Raw genomic sequence first — 20,183 nt, 5'->3', positions numbered from 1 at the left:
AAATTTTAATAGATGCTACAAGTTTACTTTCTGTAAAGACATGGGTAATGCACATGTTCACCTTTTCTCCCTGATTTACTGATAATTAGGGGTTAATTTAATCAGTTTGATGAGTGAAAAAGGATATCTTACTATTTGTTTTTCCCTAAGACAGACAATACACAGGAGATTTTGAGAAAAAAATTTTTTCTTTGTCTTTGTTTAATGGCCATTTGGATGACTCTCCAGTGACTTGTATTCTGCTCATTTTTCATTCTGTTCATCTTATTCTCATTAAATATAACAATATTTTGCATATTTTGGATATGAATTTTTATTAGTCATAAACATTTTTTCTTGAACTAATGGTCTCCTGCATTTTTAGTTGTACTTTTTACAAGATAAAATTTGAAAGTTTTTATATAATCAAGTAGCTGTTTTTTCTTTTACAATTTCTATATTTCTTGGCAAAAAGGTCTCCCCAAAACTTCAGGATATTGGTCGATATGTTTTTTCCCTAGGATTTTTATGTATATATATATATATTTAAATCTTTAATTTGGATTTTTTATTTGATATTAGAGGTTAATTTATTTTCTTCTGATGGATATTCAATTGTGTAAGTATCATATAATAAATGAACTGTCATTTCCCAGCGAATTAAAATATTATCGTGATCAAATATTAAATTTCCATCTACACTGCGCTCAATTTCTGCAGTTTTACTTCTCTGAGCTGTTGGCTTGTTCCTATACCAGTCCCTTCTGTTTTTAATTATAGGGGATTTAAAGTGACTTTTTAAAAATATTTTTTTATTTTTTAAGCTTTTTTCTATTTTTTAAAAGTGTTTTAAAAGCTGGTAAGATGATTTCCTATTTTATAACTTTTCTTTGCTCTCTTTGTATATTTATTTTTCCATACAAACTTTTTGTATTGTGTATTCTTGATAAAGTTTCCCATTCCCTATGTAGTTGGCAGTTCAGCATTCTTTGTCTTGTGGCTCTTGGTATGCCATTTCCTATGTTGTTAGTTCTCTGTGGGTCACCGGGAGACAACTCTCAGCAATAGATATCCTCAGCTGAGAGGGCAAGTTCTTCTCACCATCAGGACAGATTAGCTGTCTCTGTTGAAGCTCTTTGTGGGGTAGCAAAACTAGCAGATTGTCACAGTAATGCTCATGCAGTTGATGCCTTTCTCTTGGGGAGAGAGTTACCCCATGGATCTCAAGGTTCTTCTAGGGCCAGCTTTTGTCAGGATTCTTAAAAGTTCTGATTGTGACCTCTGTCACCTGCTGGGGTTAGGAGAGGTACTTAAGTAGTTGGCTTACTGTTTGGGACTGGAGATCAGCAGGAATATCTTCAATCTTCATCTTTCCAAACCCCGTTAGGCTAACTTTACTCTGATTCTGGTCTGAATTTTGTTTCTTTTTATTTTCATTTCAACTTAGTATGAGCTTTAAATTGTAGATAACCAGTGGGATTAATATAGTGTATGCTTTGGTCGATCCACGTTAATTGTTTTCTTTTTAGTGCTATATGTTTATGTGTTCATATCATTATCAGATATTTATTAAGCACCTTGTATGTAGCAATATTTAGGCATACTCATGTGAAGATGAATACCACTTAGTCCTGTTTTCTCAGCAGCATTTTGCATAGTTTTTCACTTCTTTCTTTCTAAAATAATACTTTCTTCACTTGACATCCACACTTTCAAAGTTTTCATTTTCTTTATCTTTGGTTCTCTTCAGTCTCCTTTGCTTGATCCTTCTCATCTGTGCCCCCTAAATAACGGACCCCCAGAGCTTAGTTCTTAATGCCTCTCTTCTGTAGCTCCATTTCATTCTCTTCCATTTCACTCAGTATCACAGTTTTAAATAGCATTGATATGCTGATGTCTGTAAAGATATGTATTTTATTCAGCCCTGGTATTTCCTTTGAATTTCAGCCTCAGATGCAACTGCCATATCTGCAGTGGGCTGTCTAATAGGCATTTCCAAATTCAGAAGATCCAAACATATTGTGACTGTTCTCCCTCCCTCCCCCCTGACTTTGCATTTAGTGGACCGTCTGCTCATTTTTCATATTATGACATGGCTAGCTCCCTCATGTTATTCAGGTCTGTTTTCTCCTTTTACTTTATTTTTCTTCGTAATACCATTATTCCTTAATCATTACCTTGATGCTATATAGATGTTTATTAATTTTACAGGTGCTGAGAGGTGTAGATCTCTTACTACAATTTTTAAAAATCAATTTCTTCTCATACTTACTGTGATTTTTGTTTTGTTTTGTTTGATTAATTATAGTTCACAAGTTATGTCATCATTATGGCTTGAACCCTATTATATAGTTATTGTTCTCATCCAGTTAATACTTTTTGCATTGCTTTCCCCCTAGTTTTACAAAGTTTGCATCTACTTTATATATCTTTTATCTGCCATGGATCACTTTGTTATTATATGTGTGCCTTTATGTAGATAGTAATGTAATTTACTCACCCAATCTAAAGGGTATTTTACTGTGTTATTTTAGGCCATTCATTTGTATGGCTGTATTGATGCTTAGTGTTAATATTGTGATTTTATTTAAAATGTTCTGTTTTTAATGTTTTCTGCTTTTATTTAATCTTTTATTTCTTTTTGCTCTGTTTTTTTTGTTGTTGTTGTTGATTTTTCTGTCCCAAGTAATTTAGAAGATATGTATATTGTTTTTATTTCTATTTCTGTCTAATTTTAAACTTAAATAGTTTTCTCAAATCTGTTTTTTTTTGTGTGGCAACTTCAGAAACATTATTTCTTCCTAGGAACTCTGAAAGATTGAAGGAATTAGCCTTACTTAGTGCTTTCTGATCTCTTTAAGTTTATTATACTTTGTGATTTTTGTGGTCCAGATTTATCATAGATATAATGTATTAGGTTTTCTTTCATGCTTTATGACACTGGTCAGTGTGATTCTTAAAAAAATCTTGGTTGCTTAGCTTTAGTTTTTAACTATACTGCAATCTATAAATTATACTACACAATTTGTATCTTCATTCTGTGTTTTGTAATTCATTCTTGGGGGAAAAAATCATTCTCTTTTTCTGATTACAAAAGGAATTTGTGTTAATTTAGAAAATTTGAAAAAATACAAAAAAAGCCCAAAGAAGGAACAAAAAAATCACTTGTAATCTCACTCTTGAGAACTACGTTAACTTTATATATGTTCTTTGTTTTTTCTCCCTGAATATAAATATTATTACTTATAACACTTGATTTCTCACATACACGAGTATATTAGAAACCACTTTTCCCCTTCACTTGCTACAAGGGTATTTCCAACAGTTCGTGGAAAAGTAGAATTCAACGATAATTTGAATCTTTCCATGAACTTTTTGAAGTGCCTTTAATGAAAATTTCAATGTCTTTATTGAACATTTTCCAATGACGTTAAAGTCAGGCTATAGAATACATTATCATTACATGGTGTTCTGTAACATAGGTATGTCATTATTTAGTCCCCTGTTGTTAGACAATTTAGGTTGTTTGCAGTTTGCTCTTATAAATAGTGCTATGATGAATGTAGATGATTTACATTCCCTAGATTATTTTTTAGGTTAAGTTCCAAGAAGTGGAATGATTCTGAGGCTGTTTAGTATGATGATTAAGGCTTTGTAGTCAGACTGCCCTGGGTTCAAATCCTTATTTAGGTGTGTATTTTTAGGCAATTAATTTATCTGTCTGTTTTTAATCTGTACTTTGAAGACAATAGTTTATAATTGGAAAGCTCTTAAAACAGTGCCTGGGATTCGGACACATTGTGATTGTCGTGATTGTTGTCATCATCATTATTTTTATTTAAAGGATATGCATATTTGAAATGTTTTTGATATATTTATATTAACTTTCTCTATTGAAAAGTTACATCTATTTGCATTTCTGCTAGTGAAACACGAGAGTACCATTTTACCAGCTCTGGCCAACAACTGATGTTATAATTTCAAAATGTGTTTTTTTGGGGGTGTGGGTCCTATTTTACAGGGACAATACTCGTATATCTTTGTTTAAATCTCTAATTTTTCATTATTATTGATTTTGAATGTTTGGTTTTTGACCATTTTTATATGGGGTATTTATATTTAAGTCCTCTTTAAATATTTAAATTTTAATTAACCCTTTATAATTTTTTTTTTTCAGTTCTCTGGCATGGGGAACTGAACCCTTGACCTTGGTGTTTCAAGGCCACACTCTAACTAACTGCGCTAATGGCCAGCCAACCCTTTGCATTTTATGTCACCTTTATGTGTTCTAGTTGGTTGGTTGACTTTTAATTTGCTTTGAGGTTATTTTGTGTATTAATGTTTAATCTTTGTGGAACAATTCTTTTCCTTATAGTCTGCTTTAAAAAACAAATCATTCACTTATCTATTTGTGATAATCTCTTATTTGTGTTAGTATAAATAAATGTATAATTTATTTACTCATTTATAAAATACCCTCTCTGTGCCAGGCATAGATCTAATTTTTTAAGAATATACTTATTATTTCAGAATAACATTAGATTTGCAGAAAATTTGCAAAGATAGTAGAGAGTTCCTGTATGCCCCTTACCCAGTTTCTCCTATTGCTGATATCTACATGACGATGGTACATTTGTCACAACTAAGATACCAACATTAGTATATTAACTATTAACTAAAATTCACATTTTGTTTAGATTTCACTAGTTTTCCCACAAATGTCCTCTCTGATCCAGGATCCCATCCAAAATAGCACATTATGTTTAGTTGTCATGTTTTCTTACTTTCCTCTGGTCTGTGACAGTTTCTCAGTCTTTTCTAGTTTTTTATTATACTGAGAGTTTGGAGTAGTACTGGTCATGTATTTTGTTGAATGCTCCTCAATTTGGGTTTGTCTGATGTTTTTCTCATGGTTGGACTGGGGCTATTTATATCAGAATAGACACATGGATATTTATTTTATAGTTTAGGTTATAATCCAGTGCTACATTCTTTATTTTATTGCTTAAATTTTTTCAGCTTTGGCCAGCCATTCTTTAATTCTTTCAGGTTGGCTTCTCTGTGTCACTTTGACATGACCCATCTTTTTTTTTTTCTGAGCATGTCTTTCTGGTACAAGATGTTCTAAGTTTTTCTCTTGTGTTCTTTTGCCTAGTCATGGCATACAATCAGCCATTTCTCCTAGAATTCTTGTCTTCTTTTATTGGAGGATGTATGTAGAAACCAAGATCTGGGCACTTGCTATTTGTGCTCATGGCTACTGGTGAGGCACTGCTTCCAGTCCCTCTCAGTGGACAAAACTAGGAAATACTATTTGTGTGTGTATCTGTGTGTGTGCATGCCAAGTTAAGCACCAGTTCACGTTGATGTCTCTGATTCTAATCCAATCCAGTACCATAGGGTTCATTCTGACCTTCCTTCCCTTGCTTATCTGTAACTTCCCACTTCAAAAGTGAGTATCCAGACTCCCACATTTACCATCCACTTAGTTGTTTGTTCAGCCCCAGTATACATATGTGACAGAATTAACCCATATCCCCATGCAAAACAACTTTACCAAGTAAAATATTGTGTTTATTTATAGTTCTGTTTGTCTTTAGCCTTACAGTTTCCAGTGAAAGCACCATCTTCTAAAGTCACAAGTATATCAGTTCCTTTCTTAACTCATAGTTCTGCTTTTGATGATATGCTTAAAAGTCCTTCTTGATCCAAATATTGATTTTATATACATACATAATTTTACATATATATATTTTTTCATACAATACATATATTATTTTATATATATAATAGATATGTTATATGTAATGCATGTATAATAGATACGTTATAGATAATGTAACAATATTATTGTATGCAAATAATAGTATAATACAGAATATGTATAATATGTGTGGCTTTTTATTTATTTTTAGGTACTTTATTGCTTTGTTTTTACATTAAATTCTTAGATATATCTGAAGTTCGTTTTGTCACTTAGTGTGAAGTTGAACTCTTTCTTTTTAAACAAAAGTTGCCTTATGCTTTCCTCCATTGTTTGAAATACCAGGTTTATCATATTTTAAAATCTTAAATATGCTAGAGAGTTTCTGTGCTGCTTATTCCATTTCATTTTCTATTCTTTTCAAGTTCCAAACATTATGTAAGTTTATGATAATTTCAGCATCTGACAGGTTATTCCTCATTTTGCCTATTCATGTTCATTCGTTCTTTTAATTAATTACTATAATTTCCTTTTCTTTATTTCAGGAACATTTTAGTGGATAAACCAAATGACCAATCCTCAAGATGGTCTTCAGAGAGCAACTATCCTCCCCAGGTAAGATTACATGTATGCCTTTAAATGGGCACTTATTCAATTGATATCAGTTACCTGGAATCCCTTCAGTCTTTGAGACTGTGACGTAAATTTTTATTTCTTCTTTTTTTGTTTAAATTTTGGAAGAATTTTTATTTCATAGATAAATGCATTGTGGGATTTGATGAAATAAATCATAGACCTTTACTCCTTTTTCCCAGAACATTTAAAATCTAATTTATATTTTTTTCTGAATTACTAATAATGTGAAACTAAGTTTCTTGATACCTTATGAGGAAAATGTTAGCTAAGAAGAACTTGTAAGGACACTGTTGCCGTTCTGATCTGAGTAGAGATTATGACCTGTGTTTGATTTACACTCAAGTCGTTCCACTTACACTCAAGTCATTCCATAAATGTTTAAGGAAGTATTAGTAAATTGAACTTTGATTCAATGACTCAGTGACTGCCTTATGGGGAAAATGAACTTAATATAGTTTATTTGTTATTTTCCTAAAATAGCATACTTAGATTTGTCAGGACCATGAGCTAAATTCCTTTTCCCTGACAAGTGATGGTCTGAGGTTGTCTGAATTTAAAAATAATCCTTCTTTCAGTTACACACTTTCAGCATTAATATGTACAAGGTGCACTTATTGTGTCTGTATCCCTGAGGAAATTAATGCTCTGATAGGTAAAGCGGATGAGTAAACAAGCTTGCTTACTTTATCTTCTTATTCTAGTGTAATTCAGAGAAACCTAGTCTCCGTAGTTATTTTTTCCTTTTGTACATGTATTTTTGCTGTTTGCATACTTACTTGCATCACCTGGTATTTACATGTTTTATTCCAAAATACATGTCTGAAGAATATATACTTATAATTTTATATACAATATAAAGAATAAAACAAATAACCTGTTTCTTTATCAACCATCTTTAGAAATGGAAAATGACCACAACCTTTTTGAAGCCTCCTGTGAATCCCCTTATATCTGTCCTCTAAGACCTCACGAGTAACTATTATTTCGTGTTTTAGTAAGCATTTTCTTAACAGTATTATATATGTATGTATAAATGCCCTATGATTTAGTTTTTCTGGCTTTGACTTTATATAAATAAACTATAAATTGGTTTACTTGTAAATCAGTCTTCTGTGATTTGCTTTTTTTACTTAACGTTATGATGATATTTGTTAATGTTGTTGTGTGTAACTATAGTTTGTTCATTTTCACTGCTGTATAGTATTTCTGTATATGAATATGCCAAAATGTGTGTATTCATTTTGCTTTTGATAGGCATTTGCGTTTTTTACAATTTTTTGCTATTATGAAACAGGCTACAAAAAAAAAAAAGAAAAAAAAGAAAAAGAAACCGGCTACTGTGAACATTCTTATACAGTGTCTCCTGGTACATAAGAGTTTCTTTAGTGTATATACCTTGAGTTGAATTGCTGACTCATAGGTCAGGTATGTGTATATTCAACTTTATCAGGTAATACAAAGCTGTTTTACAGAGTAGCTGCATAATTTATACTCTCAATGGCAGTGTGTGGAAGTTGCTGTTGCATCACATTCTCTTCATCACTTCAATGGCTGAGTTTTAGATTTTGCAGTCCGTCCTCCGGTGGAAGTTTCATTTTAACTCACTAGGGTTTTAATTTGTTTTTTCCTGTTTGCATTCAAGCCTCTTTGCATATGCTAATTGCTTACATTTTGTTTTTAGTCATGTTAATCTTGATTCACTTTTTTATTTTACTTAATTTGTGTGCTCGGGTTTTGGTGTGTTTGTCTTTCTTGTTCAGTTTTTATTTCTTATTAATTCTTATTAATTATTTCTCATCAATTAATCTTTTTAACTTATTTTTATGTTATAACTGAAACTATGATAATCTTCTTACTGTGAGATTCCCTTTATTACTGGGTTATATTTTGAAGGCAGTAGAATTTATTATTTTTTAAACTTACTTGCTTATTTATTCATTTGAAAATTATTTAGTAAGCACCCATGGGGTGCTGTACTGGAAATACAGTATGAATTAAATATTGTCTTTCCTCTTAGTGAGCCAAGAAATACCCCGAATCAATTAGTATTCAATATAAGTCATAGAGTAGAAGTTATCTAAAAGTTTTTATAAGTAATAAGGACTAATTTATCATGGAAATGAATAAGATGGGATTCATTATTTTTCACTGTAATTACTACCAAATATGACTTAGGTTCCATGTGGCCAGTCTCAAAGTACAGCAGTCTTGCCAGAAAAAAAGTAATTGAAAGAAATTTCAATTTTATTTAGTTTTATGAGAAACTGCCATGTTGGATGGAATAGGTATAGTTTTAGTATATGGCAAAGAATCTTGCACTCCTAGGGGTTTTGAGCTATAATACTTATTTCTAACTCTTGATCTGAAAGTTACTAAAAGGGCTGGATTAAAAAAAATACATGTGCATAAAGTTTATGAAAGCTGGGACCCTAAAGTGATTCATTCTTAGGATAAGGATGAAATAGAAGAAATACCTACCTCTGGGAATCTGTGGGGAGAATTGCATTGGCACTGAATAGAGGAGGACAAAATGAAGAGGGAAAACCCATTTCTGAGAGGTTATAGTTATGTATTGGTCTTTTTTCACATTTGGTACTCAAATTCTCAATACCTGGCTATCTACGAACTTCATGGTATGATTTTAAAGTGATTGTGGATGAGTAGTGCTCTTAAGGTTCTCAGCAGAAGCAGATGCAGATCCTCTCTAGAGATAGTTACCTTCATCTCTAAACCTTAGGTGGTCTCCATAAGACATTATTCAAGGAAAGTGAGTAGTACACACTCAAATATAAGCATACTGGGAAACAAGATACATAAAGAACTAGCAGAAACAATAGACAGCAGAAACTTGCAAAAATCTTAGATATGGGAATTAAAAGTACTAAAAGATATTGGAATTAAACTACTTATTGTATTTAAAGAAATAGAAGATATCTGCAAGGAATAGGAAACTGTAAAAAGTAATCTAGCAGATTTGAAAAAGAACCAAATAAAACTTATATAAATAAAAAATATAATAACACAAATCAATTTTGACCAACCTTCCCTCTAAGGACAGATAGAAAAGATGAAATAGAAATGAAGTAGGAAAAAAAAAAACCGAAAAGTATTTTTGAAGGTAGTGGATTGATAACAAGGTAGAAAAGAGATATGGGGCCAAGATTTAGTGGAAAGTGGGAACCTGGAGAGGAGAACCACTTTGGGGGCCCCTTTTCCAGCTGAATATCTTGATTCCTAAAGAAGTGCTAAGAGGTTGAGGAGCTGAACAGCACTTTTGGCAAACTCTTGGGGCCAGGATGACAAAGATTAGAAGCTAGAGCCTTGAGTGTGGTCGAGTGGTAGACTCCCCATGCTCTGGAGCTATCTATGTCTGAGGCGTGAAGAAGAACCATAAATAATCTGGCCCTCACAGAGAGGGTATCCTTGTTTCATAGTATCTCAGTCCTTGATATTGGATTGAAATAATCAAGAGTTGGTGATATCCCTAGCAGTGAGCCTGTAGCAGAAGATATACTTCTTTGTAGGAAACTAACATCCTAGGCTTCTAGTTATTTTTAGCTTTTCATATTTGGTATCTATCAAAAATAGGGCTTACAGATAATGGGATACAGGTTTTAAAATATGTACCCTGACTGTGTTAAAGGAAAAAAGGAGGTGAAAATCAGTATTGAAAATTTTGGCAGAAAACTGGAAATTATAAACAAGAACCAAAATAGAAATGAAAAATAACAATAACCAATACTGCAAACTGCAATTATGAGGATAAAATAAAAATGTATGCAAAAACACTTTCTAAAATGTAATATGCTTTTTGTAAAGCGGCAGTATAATTGTTGGTAGATATTATTGAGAAAATAATTATTGCCAGTGATATTAATATGGCAGATACAAAAAATTATTCTCTTTTTTAGTTTATTCTAATAATAAGCTACTATGTGACCTACTTATTTCAGATCACTTAAGAGGGAACTCATGATATATAAATTAGTTCTACTATTTAATTTTGGTTAAAGAGAAACCTTATTTCATGGATTGTTGGGAATTATCTATTTCTCTGTATTTATTTTGAGTTCTGAATTTTTCCTGTGATCATATTGTTATTATAAGGGTTGGGATGCATGTGCTAGCTACTTTGCTGCCCTAAAACTATAGCAAGTATTTGTAATGTGTTTTGGTTTCATACACAATTGATTCTGGTTATTCACAGTAGTTCCCTTCCATCAAATTGCCATGAACAGTGAATAGCAGATACTGAACCATTGATCCTAGGGAAATACAGAGTTAGGTTCCTGTGAGCCTTTAGTCACAACATTTTCATCAACTGATGAATTGTTTATGTGTGTTTTTGTTTAAAGACACCTTATTTAATATATTTTTTGATTGATTAACATTGAACTCACAGCCAAAACACTACAACTAATATCTGAATGAAGTTTATACAACACATATATTTTTTCCATAAGGCACATCATGGCCTTCTTGTGCTTAGGAGCACTAGACAGCACTTCAGCACTACCCTTGGGGATTATTTTAAACAGCAAAATCACCAAAGGAAAACACAAAAATATGAAAAATGTGGCACTAAATAGATTGAATAGGACACTTGTTTATAGTGTGAGAGCTAAAACAAGAAGGCAGAGAGTGTTTGACCTCAGCTAGGAGTGTCTTACTGTAAGAAATGTTAATTAGGTTTAGTACATTCAGCTGTGTCTGCTCTAAAAGTACATTTAGCCCGATACTAAATGCTTTGGAGGTAGGAACTTATTTTATAGCTCCATGGCTCCCTTTCAAGTGATCGTGTGCTTCACATCAGAGTTTGCTTCTATTCACTCAGGTATTCTGAACCTTCAGGTATTTGCTTTTTCTTTTAGAGATGTTTTATTTTTTAGCCTGTAGGTTGAGAGACATTTAAAAGAATGATGACACCCAATGCTTTAGGGATTTTCGAAGAAGAAGCATACACATCTTCTGGTGAAAATTTGAATTATTACAGGCTTTCGGAAATGTAATCTGGCAAGGACTATTGATATGGAAAAGTATACCTGTCCTACCCCTGCTGGTTCTTCCCAGGACTCTACTTCTTAAAAGCATCAATATGTAAGGATGTTAGATGTTACATAAATATTTAATGCAGCAGTTTCTGAGTGATGTAAATGTGGTGGGGGGGAAAAAAGAATACCTATCTACAAGGGAATGCTAGAATACATCTTTCATATTGTCAGCCATTTAAATAAGATGAATGAGCTTTATATCAGTTGAGTTGGGAAGATTTCCACTGTAAAGTGAGAAAAGCAAGATGCAGAGGAGCATCTACAGTATGATTCTATTATTGCTACCTGAATAATGACTCTTCCTCCCTTGGCAATATGTATGTATGTCCATATGTATATCTGTATGTATTTATATTTGCAATTGATGCAGTGAATCCAGATCAAGATGTTAATGGGTATATACCTGGTTGTTAGCACTGGTTATTTAAGAGAGGAGGAGATGAGAGGACAAAAAAAGAAAACAAAACAATTGTTTTCTTTTAAAAAGTTAATCCCATTAAAAAACATGTATGGTTTTTCACCTGTGTAAAATATGTGCCTGTGTGTGGCACAGAGAGTTAAGTTATTTTCAAAGTGGTGTTGGTAGTGTTATCTCAGAAAGGTGGAATTCAGTGATTTTTTAATTCCTTTTAAATTTCTTTTTTATGCTTTTATATCCTTTTTGATACTCATTTTCAATTAGCATTTATAATTTGTATAAACTAAAAAATTAAAGAGATTTTCATTTTGGTAGGGGGCACATATTTTGAGACCTAATGAGAAAACAGCTGTTAATTCTAGGTCATCTGTACTGGTAGGGAATAAATGTAGCATGAATGAAAACCCGATAAATGCTTTAAGATAGTAATTTCACCCTTCTCCCACATCAAGTATGTTTTATAGGAGTTACTGATATTGCCATGGAAAACGTGTCTTTCTAGGTAACTGGTGAATACTCTAGGGTTGTTTAAAATGTACAGGCAGTTACAGATGTCTTGATAATTGCTTTAAAAAAAGATTTAATCATAACTCTTTTACTGCAATTATAAGCTCCTTCCAAGGTAGTTTAAGTAAAAATATGATACTAGGTAATATTTTTTGTTTCCTGGGGACAGAGAGGACAGTTAAAATTGTTTAACAAACATCTGGCATTCTGCTTTTGTCTAGTCTAATAAGCAGATCAAAGAAACCTTAGTGATTATTTAATACAGTTGGTGTGTGAGAATGTGTGTGTGTTGTATTCTTTATCTGTTTGATGAATCATGACAAGAATGTTAAAGGAATAAGAGTTACTTGCAAAGTGAGAAAGGAAATATAGGAAAATATGTGCATTTCAATTAATTTCTGTCTGTGGAACCAGGATACTAGTAAACTTATGAAAATTTGTGATGTTTTGTCAAAGTTTGTGGAAAGAGAATTTTATAATACATTTTTAATTGATATAATTTTCTTATAGTGAAATTCGTGAACCTTAAGTATACAGTATCCAATTTGAAAAGTGAATACAATATATTCATACCCCTGTCAAGATATAAAGTATTTCCATTACTCCAAAAAGATTTTTTTCTGCCCCTTGCCAGTGAATCCCTAACTCTCCCACCCTCCACCCAGAGGCAACCACTGGATTTCTTTTGCCGCTGGTTGGTTTTGCCAGTTCTAAAATTTAATATAAATGGAGTCATGTGAGTGTGTGTGCGAGCGTGTTTGTATACTCTTTTGTATATAGATGTTTGTGCTCAGTATGTTTTTTAATGTTTATCCATGTTGCCACATGCATCGATATTTCATTTCTTTACATTACGGAATACCATTTCATTGTGTGGTTGTACCACAGTTTGTTTATCCATTCTCCTGGTTATGGACATTTGTATTGTTTCAGGTTTTGGTGATTGAGAATAAAGCTTATATAAATATTCTTTTGTAAGATTTAAAACATAATATATATTTTCATTTATTTTGGGTAAATATCTAGAAGTAGGATTGCTGCATCATAAGGTGTTAACATTTTATTTATTTATTTATTTAATTTTAATTTTATTTTATTTTGTCAATATTCAATGTGGTGGATTATTGTGGCCAACTACCGAAACCTCCCTCCCTTCTTCCTCTCCCCACTCCCTCCCAACACTGTCCTTTCTGTTCGTTTGTCATATCAGCTTCAAGGAATTGTAATTGTTGTGACTTCTTCCCTCCCCCCCAGGTTATTTGTGTATTTATTTATTTATTTTTAGCTTCCATAAATAAGTGAGAACATGTGATATTTCTCTTTCTGTGCCTGACTTGTTTCACTTAATATAATTCTCTCTAGGTCCATCCATGTCATTGCAAATGGCAGTATTTCATTCTTTTTTATAGCAGAGTAATATTCCATTGTGTAGATATACCACATTTTCCATATCTACTCATCTGATGATGGACATTTGGGCTGGTTCCAACTCTTAGCTAGTGTAAAGAGTGCTGCAATGAACATTGGAGAACAGGTATACCTTTGACTTGATGATTTCCATTCCTCTGTGTATGTATATTCCCAGCAATGGGATAGCTGGGTCATATGGTAGATCTATCTGCAGTTGTTTGAGGAACCTCCATACCATTTTCCATAGAGGCTGCACTATTTTGCAGTTCCACCAAGAATGTATGAGAGTTCCTTTTTCTCCACAACCTCGCCAGCATTTATCATTCACAGTCTTTTGGATATTAGCCATCCTAACTGCAGTGAGATGATATCTCAGTGTAGTTTTGATTTGCATTTCCCGAATGCTGAGTGATGTTGAGCATTTTTTCATGTGTCTGTTGGCCATCCGTATATCTTCCTTTGAGAAATGCCTGTTTAGCTCTTTTGCCCATTTTTTAATTAGGTTACTTGTTTTATTTGTTGTAAAGTTGTTTGAGTTCCTTGTATATTCTGGATATTAATCCTTTGTCAGATGTATGTTTTGCAAATATTTTCTCCCACTCTGTTGGTTGTTTTTTAACTCTTGTTTCTTTTGCTGTGCGGAAGCTTTTTAATTTGATGTAATCCCATTTGTTTATTTTTCCTTTGGTTGCCCATGCTTTTGGGGTCGTATTCATAAGGTGTTAACTTATGTGAAGTTATCAGACTGCTAGTTGCTTCACAATCTCACTGACCTTTGGGATTGACACACGTTTTAATTTTAGTGATTATTGTTGGTGTGAAGTAGTTATAATTTATGAATTCCCTAATGACTAATAATATTAAGCACTTTTTTTGCCATTTGCTTATTAACTTCTTTTATCTTTTTTATGAATTCTTTTGCCCATTTAAAAATATGGGGTTGTTAGCTTTTTGATTATTGAGTTCTAGGAGTTGTTTACATATATTCTGGATATAAGTCCTTTGCCAGTTTTTTTTTTTTTTTTTTTTCCCCCGTGACCGGCACTCAGCCAGTGAGTACACCAGTCATTAGTCCTTTGTCAGTTATAAATTGCAGATATTTTCTCTCAGTTCATGGCTTGCCTATTCATTTTTTCAGTGCTATCTTTTATTTATTTTGAAAAGCTATTGAGATATAATTGACATGCATTTTTAGTGTACGATTTGATAAACTCTGATATATGTACCCCTTGAAGATACCACCACACTTAAGATATTAAACATATCTATTTCTCCCAACAGTTTTCCATGTCTCTTTTTAATCCCTCCCAACCCCCACCACCCCCCATCTCTAGGTAACCACTGACTGTGTTCTTTCACTATAGATTCATTTGCATTTCTATGATTTTATATAAGTGGAATAATACAGTATGTATTTTTGTCTGACTTATTTCACTCAAAATAATTATTTCAAGATTCATCCTTGTTGTAGTTTGCATCAATGATTTATACATTTTTATTGTCTAGCTGAATTCTGTTGTATAAATATATCACAGTTTGTTTATCCATATAACTGTTGATGGACATTGGATTGTTTTCCAGTTTTTGGCAACTACAAATAAAGATGCACTGATATTTAACATATACATCTTTGTGGTTTTAATTTGCATTTTTCAAATGATTAATGATGTTGACCATCTTTTCATGTGCATGTTTGCCTTCCTAAATGTTCTTTGATGAAGTGTCTTTTCAAAAGGTTTCTCCATTTTTAAATTTATTTTTTTCCTTAATATTGAGTTTTGAGAGTTCTTTATATGTTTTGTCCTTTATCAGGTACTTGATTTGCAAATATTGAGTTTTGAGAGTTCTTTATATGTTTTGCCCTTTATCAGGTACTTGATTTGCAAATATTTTCCTCCCATCTGTTGCTTCTCCCCCACTGCTACTCCCAACCCCCACCTCCACTGCTTCGGCCTTCCGCTGTCCCAGTATTAGAGGGAATCATTTAGAATGATGCTAGCTATGGATATTTTACAGATATCCTATACCAGTTTGAGAAAATTTCCTTCTAATTTGTAGTTTTCTGAGAGTTTCTAATTCTGGATGGATCTGATTTTTGTTGTTGCTCTACATCTTAAAACACTTCCATGTTTCTCTACTTCCCTTAGACTAGAGTCCAAATTTCTTAATATGGTCATAAATTACAGCTCCTTCCAGCAAGAGGTGCACTCTATTTACCTACCTCATGAATCGTGGCTGATCTTGCAGAAAAGTGTAAGGAAGTGATATTGCGTCTTCTTAGCAAGGCCTCTTAGAATTCTGAGACAACTGTGCTTTGAAGAAAGCACATTTAACTTCATTAAGTTGTGAAAGCCGGCATGGAGAGACCCAATCCATGGAGAGGCTGCCAAGCCCAGCCTTCATTCCCAACCCCAACTAAACCCAGTTCCCCAGCCAACCCACCAGCTGAATGAGTCCAGGAGATACCAGTGGAAGAACTGTCTAGTGAACCAAGAGAATCATTAGAAATTGTAAATCACTGTTATTTTTATGGCACTGGGATGATTTATTATACAGCCTCAGACATATGTAGATATATAATCTGGACTAAATTTTATATTATATATTATATATAATCTAGTCTCATTTCCATTCTTCCTGTTTCTTTGCCAGTCCTTCCTATCAGAGTAAATGATATTACCAGTTACCCTGTTATTCAAGTCAGAAAGTAAATCATCATCCTTGATACCTTCCTCTCCTCTCCTTACATCCAGTCTATCACTAAATCCCATCAATTATTTCTCCAATATATAAAAAAGTTCATGGAAAAATAGAGTTAAAAGATAATATAAATCTTTCCATAAGCTTTTTAAAGACCCCTCCTATGTCAAAACTGTCTACTCCTCTTCATTTCCACACCATCCTAGTCCAAGTCTCCTTCTTCACATCTCTTACCTGAATTACTGTTGTAATAACATCCTAAGTGGTCTGTCAGTTCCTCTAATTTATTCTCTCCAAAGCAGATTGTTTGTATGTGTGTGTATAATGTTAATCAGATCATGGCTTTCCATTGTGCTTAATAGATCCTATTGCATTTATAATTCAAAACCCCTTATAATGGCACAGACTGTATGATCTAGTGACAGTCCATCTCTTCATTCTCAACATGTAACTTTCTCCACCTTGCTTACACTGGCATTTTAACACTACCTGGAACTAACTCATTGTCATGAGACTTACTGCTTTTTTGCCTTGTTGGCTCTGTTTAGTGGGTTGAATAGCAGCCCCTATCTCCCACCCCTGAAGAAAAGACATATGTGGCACCTCAGAATGTGACTTTATTTGGAATAAAGGTCTTAGCAGATGTAATTAAGGTTAAGATCTCAAATTGAGATTGTTACCGACAGACCAGGCTTGACTTGCCCTCTTGCATTAAACAAATGACCTGAAAGTCCAAAAGTTGGTATGAGGATTGGAACGTTTATTCAGATTACCGATACTCAACTAAATGTGTAACCAAGCAAACAAAGAGAAAAGAGGAGCAGTGGGGTCTAGTTTATCCTAGTCCCAATTGGTGGGGCCAACCTATTCCACTGACAGTAATTGATAAAAGCAGTTCTCACCACTGTTGTCAGCACAAAGAAGAAAAGTACTGACTAGATTTAACTCAGAGAAACAAAGCATAGCCAGGAACCCTCCAGGGTGTACCTATACAGAACAGCAGAAGAGGGCTTAGAAAATCAGAGAAAGGTAAAGAGAATTTTAGCGGTTTCCAGATTTCCAGTCACTGTGTGGCATGGGAATGAATCCCCACCACTCTCATAATCCCCCATTAGGGGGAACCTGCTCAAGCAAGATCTTCCCAGTGTAGGACTGGCCTTCCCACCTCTGCTAGTCACTACCCATCAAGCAAGTCACTACTGGCCAGAGGGTTGAGAGGAGTTTAAGCTGTAGTTCTCTGGAAGTCACTTTAAAGAGGAAGAAAAGGGGAAGAAAGGAGAGTAAAAGATGAGGTCTCAGATAGAAATGAGGAACTTAATGGGAATTGGACAAAAGATTACCCTTGCTACACCATAGCAAGGAACTTGGCTGCATTGTGTCAATGCACTTGGACTTTGTGGAAGGTGGGACTTAAGAGTTGTGACCCAGAATGTTTGGCAGAAGAAATTTCTAAGCAGCAAAGCACTAAGGAAGCTGCATGGTTACTTTTAACAACCTACTCTGAGTTAATGGCAGCAAAGGTGTGATGTAAAGCCAGAATTTAAAAGGGAAGCAGAGTGTAAAGATTTGGAAAATTTGCAGCCTGGCCATGTGGTAGAATAGCAGAGAGCAGGAGAAAAATACAAGGGCGAAGCAGGTAAACTGGTTAGCTTGGTGGTGAGGCAGCCAGATGCTAACAGCCAAGACGATGAGAAAAAAGCCCTGAAATCATTTCAGAAGCCTGGAAGGGTGCCCCTTCCATCACAATCCCTGAGGCCTAGAAGGACTAAGTTGTCCTGGAGGACAGACCTGGGGCCCAGCTGCTCTGGCTAGAGCAGCCCTGCCTCATGTGGCCCCAAGTGTGGTTTTTGCAGCAGCTCTGGAGAGTAGAAGCCTGAAACCTCGGTGGTGTCCACATCATGTTAAGTCTGTAGGACAGTAGAACATGAGAGCAGTGGAGGCATAGCAGCCTCCACCCATATTTCAGAGGATGTATGGAAAAGCCTGTGGGCCCAGGCGGGGACCTGCCTCGGGTGGAGCCGTTGGAGAGGCCATCTACTAGAGCAATGCCGAGCAGGAAAGTGGGGTTGGAGCCTCCACAGAGAGCCCCCACCAGGGAAATGTCTAGTAGAGCCAAGTCAGCAGGGTTTCCACCAGGACCCCAGAACTTCAGTGGCACTGGCAAAGTAAAACACTGGCCTGGAAAAGCCACAGGCACCAGTGCAAGCCTACTGGGCTGTGCCTGGCAGAGCTGTGGGAGTGAGGCTGTCTGATGCTTTGGGGGCCCAGATGCCCCATTATGCCCAGGATGCAGGACTTGGAGTCAAAGAAGATTATTTTGGAGCTTTAAGACTTAATGTCTGCCCTGCTGGGTTTTGAACTTGTGGTCTGTTTCTCCATTCTTTTGTTCTCTTCCTCCCTTTTGGAATGGGAATTTGTATCCAACGTCTGTTTCACCATTGTATCTAGGAAGTAGATAAATTTGATTTTGAGTTTTACAGGTTCACAGCTGGAAGAACTTTTGCTTTCGGTCTCAGATGAGACTTTGGTCTTTGGACTTTTAAGTTGATGCTGGAAGAAGCTAAGACTTTTGGGACTGTTGGGATAGAATGATTGTCTTTTATATGTGGGAGTGACATGAGTTTTGGAGGGCCAGGGGCAGAACAATAGAGTTTAGATGTGTTGTCCCCTCCAGAACTCATGTGGAAATGTGATCCCCAATGTGGCAGTGCTGGTAGCTGTTTGAGTCATGGGGGCAGATCCCTCATGAATGGATTAATGCTCTCTCTGGAGGTGGAGGTACTGAGTGAGATCTTGCCCGCAAGAGCTGGTTGTTTAAAAAGACCCTGGCCCATGTGATCTGCTTGTACCCGCCATCTGCCTGCCGCTTTACACCCTGGGTAGAAGAAGCCTGATGCCTGCACCAGACGCAGCTGTCCCAAAATATAAAGTAGCTGAGGTCAGACTCACACCAGCCACGACTGCTTGGGACTGCATTCTTCACCCCACTTTACTCTGCAAGCTGACTAGACTCCAGACAACATCAGCCCTGATCTATTCACTCCGAGGGCTGACTAGTCTATGCATGGCAGAAGCCTGAGGATCTCCAATGAAAAATTGTGCCCCTGCAGAAATTGCTGGGCTTGGCTTTTTGGGACTGCTCGTAGTTTTCTTTGTTTTGCTTTTTTATTGCGTGTATCACATTATCTCTTTCCCCTGTTAACAAGTTATAATAATGATGCTGTATGACTGGGCCGTGTCTGGCCACAGTCAAAGCATCAAAGTGGGAAATGAGGCACCCAAGTTCTCCTGAGTGGTCATATATGCCAAGCTGTATCCTGCCCTGTCTTAACGGCTAAATGGGCCTGGAACTTTTCCTGCCTAAATGGAAGTTATAGCCATGTAAGGTCACCACTTTACCCCAATGTAAAAAAACAGAAGTGTAACAATATAAAAGAGATAGCCCTGCTGCATTTGGGGCTCAGCCTTTGTGACAAGACTCTGCTGAGCTGCTGCCAGCATCAGTAAACTCTCCTTCCTGATGGAAGCCTCGATGTCCTGCCTCTCCTTGAGAATTCGCTGTAACACGCTGTATGTAACATTATTACCATAAACCGAAGTATTTCTGTGATTTTTAATAACAAAAATCCTATGTGGTTATTAATAAAAAAGTATGTATGTGCGAGCAATGCTTTCTGTTGGATTTAGGAGTGTAGTATTGGGGTGATGGATGGTGTACAGCAAATTTTATAAAGGCCCATTTTTACTAGTTACAACAGTACTGTTCCTATCTGAACCA

At 35.0% G+C, this 20,183-nt stretch overlaps 1 protein-coding gene across 22 annotated transcripts in view; it reads left to right on the top strand.

Moving 5' to 3' along the window:
* The window catches only part of MKLN1 (muskelin 1), a 335,447-nt gene that overhangs the window by 196,013 nt on the left and 119,251 nt on the right, over nt 1-20,183 (top strand). For all 22 annotated transcript variants that reach the window (XM_063099596.1, XM_063099591.1, XM_063099577.1 and 19 more), the window contains one exon: nt 6,229-6,298. In XM_063099596.1, the coding sequence (XP_062955666.1) occupies nt 6,229-6,298 (70 nt within the window). The remainder of the gene's footprint in view (nt 1-6,228; nt 6,299-20,183) is intronic.

The sequence above is a fragment of the Cynocephalus volans genome, chromosome 6 (genome assembly GCF_027409185.1).
Source record: "Cynocephalus volans isolate mCynVol1 chromosome 6, mCynVol1.pri, whole genome shotgun sequence".
Taxonomy (NCBI): Eukaryota; Metazoa; Chordata; class Mammalia; order Dermoptera; family Cynocephalidae; genus Cynocephalus; species Cynocephalus volans.
The sequence above is the reverse complement of the archived record's forward strand: the minus strand, read 5'-3'. Positions and strand labels throughout refer to the sequence as shown.